The sequence below is a fragment of the Engraulis encrasicolus genome, chromosome 8 (genome assembly GCF_034702125.1).
Source record: "Engraulis encrasicolus isolate BLACKSEA-1 chromosome 8, IST_EnEncr_1.0, whole genome shotgun sequence".
Lineage (NCBI taxonomy): Eukaryota > Metazoa > Chordata > Actinopteri > Clupeiformes > Engraulidae > Engraulis > Engraulis encrasicolus.
Window position 1 is genome coordinate 46,596,404 of NC_085864.1, and position 11,541 is coordinate 46,607,944.

The 11,541-nt window shown below is 41.6% G+C and overlaps 2 protein-coding genes across 2 annotated transcripts; one reads left to right on the top strand and one right to left on the bottom strand.

The window, feature by feature from the left end:
* Nucleotides 1-2,281: 2,281 nt before the first annotated feature.
* rps25 (ribosomal protein S25) lies at nucleotides 2,282-5,403 on the bottom strand. Its single transcript, XM_063204517.1, has 5 exons — nucleotides 5,286-5,403; nucleotides 4,569-4,661; nucleotides 4,261-4,444; nucleotides 3,241-3,335; nucleotides 2,282-2,349 (listed from the first exon to the last, which is right to left on the bottom strand). The coding sequence occupies exons 1-4, from the start codon at nucleotides 5,286-5,288 to the stop codon at nucleotides 3,241-3,243; spliced, it is 375 nt and encodes a 124-aa protein (XP_063060587.1). The 5' UTR covers nucleotides 5,289-5,403; the 3' UTR covers nucleotides 2,282-2,349.
* Nucleotides 5,404-5,596: 193 nt separating this feature from the next.
* Nucleotides 5,597-9,399, top strand: trappc4 (trafficking protein particle complex subunit 4). Its single transcript, XM_063204518.1, has 5 exons — nucleotides 5,597-5,777; nucleotides 5,915-6,089; nucleotides 6,358-6,461; nucleotides 6,789-6,915; nucleotides 7,962-9,399. The coding sequence occupies exons 1-5, from the start codon at nucleotides 5,603-5,605 to the stop codon at nucleotides 8,038-8,040; spliced, it is 660 nt and encodes a 219-aa protein (XP_063060588.1). The 5' UTR covers nucleotides 5,597-5,602; the 3' UTR covers nucleotides 8,041-9,399.
* Nucleotides 9,400-11,541: the final 2,142 nt, after the last annotated feature.

Consider the following 11,541-nt stretch of genomic DNA (forward strand, 5'->3'; position numbering starts at 1 on the left):
ATGTGATACACATATTTTTGTAGGTCCTATATTATACAGTGCATCCGGTAAGTATTCACAGCGCTTCACTTTTTTCCACATTTTATTACGTTACAGCCTTATTCATATAAAATAATTTCTTTGTTTTTTAATTTTAATACATTTTCAAAAACTCTCAAGAACTCTTTTTTTTCACATGGTCATAATGGGGTATTTATGTTACATTTTGAGGACAGAGATTAATTTAAAACAATTTGGAATAAGGCCGTAATGTAATAAAATGTGGAAAAAGTGAAGCGCTGTGAATACTTTCTGTATAACTTTAAAAATGTATCTCCTTTGCCAATTTATGTGCCCCCCTGAAAAAATAATAGCCCCACCTCAGCTCCGTGGTCATTTTGGTCTAGACAGGTCCCTGGTCACTTTAAGAAGGAAGAAAGAAAGCCCAACTGGGAAACTCCAACTCCCATTGTCATTGTGACACAGCACTCCACAGCACACAAGTGCACACTGCACACAACGAAATTGCATTTATGCCTCCCCCGTGCAAGGTGGCAGCCCCCATTGGTGCCGGAAAGGGCACAGTGCGGTGGGACGGTACCATGCTCAGGGTAGGCCTACTTAGGTCATGGAGATGAAGGAGAGCACTGGTTAATTACTCCCCCCACCAACCCGGGAGTCGAACCGGCAACCTTTGGGCTGACGCCCTAACAGCTTGACTGCCCTCATTTTTTGTGAATAGCTGATCTCACTTAACTTAGGCCTACCATCACTGTCGGCCATATTCACCTCTTTAACATTATTCGCTTGAAAGGAAACAACTCGTTTTCAATCTTCTTCAGGTGGTAAAACACAACTTCCCCATTCTATGTGATATGAGTGAATTCCACAGTGCCCTACTGAAAATCAAATACTCCCCTCTGCTGGTCTTTATGTGTAAGTTCACTTAGGGGAATAGAGACATAGAGGGTGGAGGAGACCCACCCTGGAGGCCCGTCGACTTGCTTCCAGGTCCCATGTTTCCAAACTTGCCAACAGCGAAATGCCTTTCCACACATCACGCGGTAAACCCAGTTCACCATCATTTGACTGCAGCACATAACAGCCTTATCAGCTTAGTCGTGTCCAAAATTGCTTGTCCTTAAGACCTGACTTGCCAGGCACCCTAAAATAGAAATTTACTTCTTTACAGGTGTGCTTGTTGCAAGCACAATGCCAATAGCAATGCATGCAGCGTTGCCATGGTTCCAAACAGGGGTGGGGAACCTTTCATTCATGAGGTCATTTCAAATTCCTAGAAGGGCTGTTCCATGTACACACACCAGAATTTCCCCCATAGGCTAAATTTCACGCATATTGGAGGCAGCCACCTTTAAAAATGACCCCATCTCCTCTGTCCCCTGAATACAAGTATAATTTAATTGTATTGCACATGTTATTCCTCAGATACCTTTATAAAATAAGCATTTCATGAGAAGCTGCATAACATTTTCTATTATAATCGGGGACAGGATAAAACGGCCTTAAGGGCAGCAAATGGCCCTCGAGACAGATTCCCCACCCCTGCTCTAAAGTGTGTGTAGGTCAAAGACGTCCAAAATGACACCGTCCTTCAGTGCTAACAGATGCTTTTGCTTACTGTAACTGAAAAACATTAAATTTCAAAACAATGATTTTAAGTGAATGCATGAAAGCCAAGCCAAAAAAATTAAAATATCTTTCGCATTTACAGTAAGGAAAAGTATCTGTTGCACTGAAGGACATGTTGGACGTCTTTGACCCGTGTATGGAGGCGGGGGGTTGTGTCCCTCTTCCGGTCAAGTCCAATAGCAAGGCAAACCATGTTGCTAAGTTTCCAGTGCATGCGCCTCAGTCTTACCCTAGTCTAGTCCACCAGACTTGACCTTGGACTCGATGGCATGGTAAACAGCCACGACGACTTCAGTTGTGCCGTCTGTCTCTCCTCGCCCCAGTTAAATGTCAGGTTCCCTGCATTATTAATGGAATTGCACCATGTCTTCAAAGACTTTAATAGCTGAGGGAACAACATGAGTCTTATTAATTACCTCGTCACGTACGAACTTTGTGTACTTTTTAAAGACCTTAGCAAGAGAAGTCATAGCTTCTGAGGGCATGCTTGCAAGCTACTGAGATTCTTGCGTAAATCACACAGCCCTGAATAGGAGATTAGGTTGTAAATCGTTTTACGGGAACCAAACCAAAACACAAGGCATCGAGATGCAACAAATCCACCCAGGCTTTGAAAAGCACGATGACATGAGTAGCAGAGTGGAATAAGAACGAAGACTAAGTCAATGTTTTTTTTTGTGTGTTTTTATTAAATTTTCAATTTACAAACATCCAGGCACCCTGAAAGAGACAGAGAAAAGAAAACGTGTCATTACAAGACTGCAGAATAGTGCTTCAATTCAGTGATCAGATCAAGCTGACAGCTTTTCCCATTCCTGCCTGACAGCTGGTAATGTTTCAACAAAACCACAATTTGACCATCAAGATGAAACTAAACACAAATAAAAGTATACTCGCACAGGCACATATTCCAAGCTTTGCTAGCTAGGTCAACATGGTAAGCCACATGCAATTCCAAGGCATCGTTCTCAATACCAACAGGCGTTCATTTAAAAGTTTACAATTCATTTCACCAGTCAATATTTATTCTATTAACAAGCCTCAGTTCTCAAGTTTGAGATAATTGGCCTTGAAAAGTGAACAGTCTGGTTAGTGTTTGTCTGAAGAGTAGACTTCACTGGCTTTCAAAATCATACAGCTCACATATACAGCTCAAATAATTTGATCCCTAAAATGTAAAGGCCTCCTTCCAAAACAGAAGTTAAAATTTTGAACACATCCATCCGCATGAAATGGATAATGTAGATGTGGGAAATTTTCCAGACAGTGTTTGAGGCTATGGACCTTATGCAGCTTCATTGGTGTGCATGAGATCAGGAAAACATGTTGCCGCATTGTGTGCAGGAATTGGAAACCTTGCGTCATGTGTCTGTTTGGTAGAGTTTGCACATGCCAACCAACAACATCTGCCGGTTTTGCAGTGGTGCGCATGTAGCTTTATCAGTGATTATACATGGGTTTCCCGTTTGTAACATTACTGTCTTCATGGGCAGCTAGGGGTAAATGTGTTCATGTGCTTGGCTGCTTAGCATCTTGCCCCTCCTCACAGCATGAATGTTAGTAAACGAAAAACCCATCTATAAAAACATATCATCAAGAGGCGATACCCACCTATGCTTCCTTGCCCTCGCCGGCTTCGTCACCACCCTTGGTGTTACGCGTGTAGATGACCTGTGCTCTGTGTTTGGAGACCAGCTTGATCATGCCTGCAGAACACAGAAGAATAATATCAACATCTGCACATAGACAAAAACGCTTCACAGAAAAATCAAGGGCCCTCCAAGTCATGTCTACATTGTGCTTAAAATCTACAGATAGGCAACAGCATTTGTGGACTCTACTGCACCTTATTTCAATTAGTTTCTTCTGCTCCTAGAAACTTCCAATAGAGAAATACAGTAATATCCTTTCACGATATCTATGGTGGATGTGGGAGCAGTTCTTGTATCCAGATGCAACAGATTAGTGACAACATGTATTCAAGTTCACATGTAGACTGTTCTATTTCCAAGTCACCATCATATCTATTATAAGAACCAACAGATATGCCAGTAAGGTGTGGCAAAGAATGAAAATAATTTGAAGCTGCATGGCACAGTAGAACTGACCATCGTCTACTGGCTGCCCTGTGCATTAAACTTAGTAGTCTAAACACTAAAGCGAAAAACATGCCATTTGCAAAGACTGACCTGCCTTTGCAAAATAAACAGTGCACGGTACATTTGACAGAGGCATTTCAACACAAGGACAGCGAATAAGCATCGAAATCGAATCTGCAATGTAATGTTGAAAATTTCGACTAATGTAGGCTAAGAGCATCAGGCCATGACAGTGCTCATCATCCAGGACTGTTAAGCCAAGGTCACAAGCAGGCGATACGAGCAAAGCGAGGCAAAATTCATTGTTCCAATCACAGCCCAACAGTCATGTCAGCAAGTCAAAAAGAATGCCATATTTGTGTTGATTTAACTGGTCGCAGCAGGTGAAATTTGCTCTTTTGCAAAACAGGAACACTTTATAGAATAGTTTTGCTTTGCTCTGTTCGGCTCCCGCATAGGAATGAAATGGCGACGTTCGCTTGGTGTTGTCAAATTCAGGTGCATGTGTCCCCAGCTTAAAGTGATTCATTACCTTTGCCCAGCAGCTCCAGGAGGGCAGCCCTGGCGAGGGATCCCCTGATCTTCAGCCTCTCAGACACTACTGCGGGCGTGATGAGCTTGTAGTTGGGGACCTCCTTGTACAGCTTGTCGTAGGTGGCCTTATCGAAGAGAACCAGGTTGTTCAGCTTGTCCCTGACCTTTCCCTTGGACCACTTCTACTCCACACAGAGAGAGAAAAAAAGAGACAAGACAAATGGGCACAGCGTTAGTTCCAGTTCACCATTCAGGAGCTGAGGGTATGGATTTAGGCCAAAGCAGATTAGTAGAAATGCCACAAACCTTCTTCTTGGCCTTGCCTCCAGACTTGTTGACTGGGTCCTTGTCCTTCTTGGACTTCCCAGCATCTTTCCCCTTCTTCGCGTCTTTGGGAGGCTGTTTTGGGAAAAGCAAAGTGGTGTCATCATGAAATCAGTGCTTCATAAAGCTTCTCCTGGCAGTCCATAGCAGACGGGCTGCATCAGACTTTAAAGACATGTAAGGATGGCATTCCAGTTCGTCTGACTGACTAACTTGAAATGCCGTGCCCGGTAATAAAAATTATGTGCACCAATCGATTCGGCTAGGCCATTGGCTAACTGCTAACTGGATTGCACCACACACGGGAAAACTGGTGAGCTACCAAAACCAAGGGGGCACCAGGATCAACAGCCAATTCCAGAACACTTCATACCCAGAAACAGGTCTGTCGATATACATGTTTTACTTTAGACGCAAAAAGGCCAATTAAAGAACCACACTAAACCCACGCTTGCATGGCTAGCAGCCTTCAGCTAATGCTTACAACAAGTCATGTAGTGCCTACTGGCAGCACGCGACAGAGCATGCCGCAGAGTGGTGAACTATATTGATTATTTGTGACGTTTGGGACGCATTTCAACGATTCATTTGGAAATATATTGCAGAATAATGACTGATGGCTTGTATGTCACGATTATTTTTTAAAACAAATGAGGAAAATGTGTAGATTAAACGTTCAAAAATCCCGAAGATTCTCACCATGATGCTGCTCAGTCAAGATGTCGGAAAGAAAGGAAGTGCAACAAGCGCACGGCCCAGAAGACACTGCGAGAATCCGGGAAATGACGCAGGTACTTATGGGAAATTGAGTACATGGCAATATATATCGATTAAAATGCATTCTTTTTAACGTTTTAGACGAAAGAGCTTCGACATTTCAAGACACATGTAAGTCATGAGCTGTAAAACGTTGCCTTAGTTAACATTTTATAGAAATGTCCCATTACAAAAAATATAGGCACTGCCGCACTGGTCACGTGACTTGTAGACAGCTGTCAGCTGGTCAGTGAGAGAAAATGGCGATTTTCAGTGTGTATGTTGTGAATAAGGCAGGTGGACTTATTTATCAATATGACAACCACGTACCAAGAACAGAGGTGGAGAAGACATTTAGCTTTCCGTTGGATCTAGTCTTGAAAATCCACGATGAGAAGGTTGTGGTTTCATTCGGCCAGAGAGATGGCATCAGAGGTGGGTGTGGATAGCCTGCATATCTGGACAGCTAACGTAACGTCAGTTTAACCAAAGTTCTTCTGGTTTAACTATCTCAAAATGTAATGCACCTTACTACACATATCATTACATTTTGTAACATCATTTTATTGCAGTGGGCCATGCGGTGTTGTCAATCAACGGCATTGATGTGAATGGCAAGTTCACAGCAGAGGGCAAGGAGATCCTGGAGTACCTGAAAGAGCCAGCCAATTATCCCGTGTCCATCAAATTTGGAAGAGCCCGTCTGAGCTCAAATGAAAAGTTGATGCTGGCGTCGATGTTCCACTCGTAAGTAGGCCTATGCTGCACGTTTCCTATGCCATGAATCATGTGTCTGTATCCTAGTTCTTGGCCTATTGTAATGTGGAGTGAGCTAAAGTCTGTTTGAAAGCTTCCCTGGCTATCCTTCTGCCTGCATTCCTGCAGAAAATGCAAAAGAAACAGTGCCTATGCGCCAAGATCAAGATGCCAACCACTGCGTACTATCCATTATTATCATATACTATGAGCAGCTTCAGTTAATCCAAATACCATTTCTCTACTCCTTTCCCTCCAGGCTGTTTGCTATTGGTTCCCAGCTCTCGCCAGAGGTCGGGAGTTCTGGAATTGAGATGTTGGAGACGGATGCCTTCAAGCTGCACTGCTACCAAACACTCACAGGTTCAGTACAGTAGATTTATATTGTGATCTGTTGTATTCTCCACACAGTTGGCCTGTTTATGTTTCCTTTTGTAAGTCACCTGATCTTGGACAATTAAATGTAGTCTAATGTGAAGTGCTCTTGAGCAAAGCACTTAACCCAACATTGCATCCGGGACTGTAACCAATAGGCCTACCCTGTCAAAGCTGTAAGTCGCTTAGGATAAAAGCATTAGCTAATTGTAAAACAAAACAATGCAATGCAATATAATGTAACATAATGTGAATTGTGTTGCAATACCCATGGTGGCAACGTAATTGATGATTCTCCTTCCTGTGTTTTGACAGGTATAAAGTTCATTGTGCTGGCAGATCCAAGGCAGTCGGGTATTGATGCGCTGCTGAGAAAGATCTATGAAATCTACTCAGACTTTGCCCTGAAGAACCCCTTCTACTCACTGGAGATGCCCATCAGGTCAGGAGTACATCAGTGTACTGTTTGTTATCTGTGTACAGTAGGGCTGGGTAAAAGAATCGATTTAATCGATAATTGATCGATATAATTTAAAATTCACATAATCGATTCACAGTGCACAAAATCGTTTTTTTTTTTTTTGCTCTTCTTCTTTTTGTTCTTTTTGTTTCATTTAGTTCTATGGAAAATACCCAGTAGGTAGGTATTAGTCAATTAGTCCTAGGCCTACTTATTACAAATTAGAAATCTGTTAACACTGTCAAGCCACGCTCTTTCACATTTTGATATAAAAATAGACAACAGCATCATTTGGGGGAAATCCTAGCACCAAGAAGGGAACGGATTGAATTGATTCGGAATGAATCGAATCAAATCGAACTGAATCGTGATTAATCGATTCAAAGACCTAAGAATCGAAATCGAATCTATACAGGAACATGGCTGCGATACCCAGCCCTAGTGTACAGTTATTCCATCACAATTGTTTGATTTAATATGAATCCTGGCATACTGGAGGAGAGAAGTGCCGCACACTCTCAAGTTGGATAAACAAGTTTTTAATGTGACAACGTTTCGGCCTGGCGGCCTTCCTCAGGTCACATGTGTCTCACGTGACCTGAGGAAGGCTGACAGGCCAAAACGTTGTCACATTAAAAACTTGTTTATAGTGTGCAGCACTTCTCTCCTCCTGCAAGTGTTTTACTGGTTGACAGCACCTCTGTTTCTGGTGTGCGCTTTGTACCTCAACTCATATACTGGTTCTAACTAACAACACCCTGGGACAATACAGGACTGTTTGCAGATTATGAGTAGCAGAGTTACTTCATGATGACATGTACAGAAAACGAAAGTGTGAGCACAGAGATAAGTGAAGAAAGCCACATGCTGAAATGTTTGCTCTGCCCTAAATAATGGTAAGTATAGTAGAGTGCTTTTATTAATCCAGAGGGAAGGTAAGGTGTCTCAGGATTAATACAAGTGCTCTAAACAATACTATTATAGTAAAACAATAATATTTGATGTCCCTTTCTTTCTCTGTGTTACAGATGTGAGCTTTTTGACCAGAATCTGAAGGGTTCCCTGGAGGTTGCGGAGAAGGCTGGTACCTTTGGACCGGGTTCTTGAGGCGCATAGAAGAGGAACCGTCAGTAGGGGGCGACGTACCTCAACCTGTGCTCAGGAGGTGTGGGAGTGGAGCAGACAAACAAAACTACTCCCATCTTGGATCCCCAGGACGTTTTGCCTTCATCCTAATCGGCATGGCATATGCTATTCATTAATGAAAAGAACTTGTGGGGTGGGGTGGAAATGTCCTAAACAAGCAACACACTGCTGTCTTTCAAATATGTAGTCAGATCTTCACGTGTGTGTGTGTGTGTGTGTGTGTGTGTGTGTGTGTGTGTGTGTGTGTGTGTGTGTGTGTGTGTGTGTGTGTGTGTGTGTGTGTGTTAGCCGTCAATGAAATGTTCACTTCTTCACTAGCCTACACAGTGCACTACATGATGTGCAGTGATGGGCATTTTGGATCCATTGGTTTTAATACAGTGCCATATATTTATAATGACCTGTCAAATTACCTGTCCAATTCAACCAGGTGATTGCTTGGTTGAACGATAACCTGGTTGAATAGGACAGGTAAAATCAGGTAATCTTTTTGAATATGTGGCACTGGAGTGTAAACTAATGAATCCAAGTTGCCCATCACTTTGTGAGTGGATTTAGTTTGTTTGCGAGGTAGTGGATTGTGTAGTGGATGGGGGAGTGAATATTGAGGATTTGGCCAGTATGTATGTGGGCGTTTCTCAAAGTCAAGTGTTCTAGCCTGGCTAGTACGAGTCATTTTTCGCAGTATCCAGTTATTAATTACACTTGGAACTAGTTATTGGATATCCCATACTGCCTTTAGTTCCACACAATCGTTTCGATCTGAAAGACAGTCTGGCGAGGATGACTCATAACGGACAAGATCATGGTCCCTGTCTCTGTCCAATCAGAGAGCGGAACGGGTGTGTCATAATGGCCAAGCATTCCGACCTTTACGGTTTCTCTGTCCACTCAGAGAGCAGGGCAGTGTGTCATAATAACCAAGCATAGAACTAATACAATTATTTCTATGATAGCCAAGTATTCTGCCCCCTATGGAATTTACAATAGGCAGCTCCCCAGACCAAATCTCACTTGTGATTAGGTCTGGTGTTAACCAGGCAAGTTATTGGATACTCCTAGGTGAAATCTGTAAAAAATGAGTGCTTCTCGCACTAGCAAGGCTAGAACACTTGACTTTGACAAATGGCCTCTGATTGCTTTGTTCAGACGATCAGTGGACTGTAATGTGAGATCCACTGAGGAGCATACTGTTGTGAGGATGGCATGTGTTGGAACATTTTACCTGTTGTGTGATATGAAGAAGCCACTGTAAATACAGCATAAGTAACTGTCTGTCTCTTTTGTACATAACATTAAAAAAATAATATCTTCAGTTGACTTCCATTTGAGCTGTCGCATTTCTCTTCTGCATGGAGGATAGTGACCTGAGTTCTAGTCAACCTAAAGGTGCACTGTGTAGAATGTGGCCAGAATGGGCACTGCAACTATGCTGTCCATTGAAACTGGGTTGCCTATTGCCACATTTGATCTTTTCATGAATGTTTGCTAAGAAATAAACTAATATTTACTAGTGGTGTGTGCATTGGCATTGCCCTCACGATTCGATTTGATTCCGATTCGGGAGGCAGCGATTCGATTCTATGCGATTCGATCCGATTCAATTCCACAATGCATTACATTTGTATTGAAAGCAAAGCAAATGTTTCATCAGTCATGATTAGGCAATATAAGTAGTTAGATACTGAGCAACAATGTATTGTCTGTATCAGTCTGTATAAGTCTTGCAATGCTTTGAAGTGCTTTTATTTCATTTAACAGTCATTTGCTCCCGAAATATCCACGGAAGTAATTGAAATTAATTAATTACAAGTAGTTGCAGCTAAAAATGCCTATTTCTGGAAATTCAAAATGGCAGACCATGGAGAAGATCCCCTTTTTCATTTATGAAAAGTGCAATTTTCCCAGTCATAATGAATACTTAGAATTTGATGGTGGTGGTCAGTATTCATGAAAAAGGTAACATTAGTGAATGGGTAGCATGAATTCTGGAAATAAACAACAGAAAATCTTACACAGTGCACCTTTAACCATCGAAATTCAAATTCATGATTACACTCGCCTCCAAAAGAGTTGTCGCCTATCCATCTGTTTGGAATAACAGCTAATAACCTGACTTTCAAATAATCACTTGGCTTCAGAAGTCTCTCATATGAAAGCTACAATGAAAATGTATGTACAAAAATACATTTCATGCACCAAAGAAAGATTGACCCTTTATTGAACACAGACAGGGCAGATTTTCACAAGACAAAAGTTTTGTCGCCTATCGAACATAATGTGAAAATGAGCAGATAAGTCACTTCAAAACACTTCAAATACGCAGATTGGGTGTCATACTTAATCACTGAATCACTCTCACCTCTCCAGAAAATCAACTTTGGCCTTAGGTGTATGTTTAGGGTCATTGTAATCATGGAAAGCAACACAATGAAAATCAATGGAGTTCAATGAGAGATGGTGACATATTCGCTATTCGTAGAGCAATACATGTTTAACTTCATGATTTAATCAATGATAAAAGCCCTCAAACACCTGCAGCATGCATGCAGCTCCTCATAAGAGCTGTATCTGTACCATGTTTCACTTTATACACCATTTCTCTTTTTTCATATTCTTCATCTCCAACACCATATAGTTTTGATGCTATCAGTTGGTTGATCTTGGGATCTTGACTTCAGAGTATGAGTCCCATTAGCCTTCATTTTTGTCAGAATTAGGCCTGACATACTCTTGGCTGGCTTTTTTGAGACAGGACAGTGGGAGAGACTTCTTTGGTGTTAAAGGTGAAGAATTTGGAAAAAATACAAGGTGTCTAAAGTCAAACATGGGAGGGATACAGCTCTTATGTGGAGCTGCATGCATGCTGCTGGTGTGTGAGGGCTTTTATCATTGATTACATCATGAAGTTAAAAATGTATTGCTCTACGAATAGCAAATATGTCACCATCTCTCATTGAACTCCATTGATTTTCATTGTGTTGCTTTCCATGATTACGATGACCCTAAACATACACCTAAGGCCAAAGTTGATTTTCTGGAGAGGTGTGAGTGAATCAGTGATTAAGTATGACACCCGATCTGCGTATTTGAAGTGTTTTGAAGTGATTTATCTACTCATTTTCACATTATGTTCGATAGGCGACAAAGCTTTTGTCTCGTGACAATCTGCCCTGTCTGTGTTCATTAAAGGGTCAATCTTTCTTTGGTGCATGAAATGTATTTTTGTACATACATTTTCATTCGAGAGGGTTGTAGCTTTCATATGAGTGACTTCTGAAGCCAAGTGATTATTTGAAAGTCAGGTTATTAGCTGTTATTCCAAACAGAAGGATAGGCGACAACTCTTTTGGAGGCGAGTGTAGATGGTATGAGTAGTATCATGTGTAAATGGTTTTAAGAGAGTATGCAAATGTTATTACATCAGTGAAACGAGAAAATGTCAATCCATGGCAAATGTAA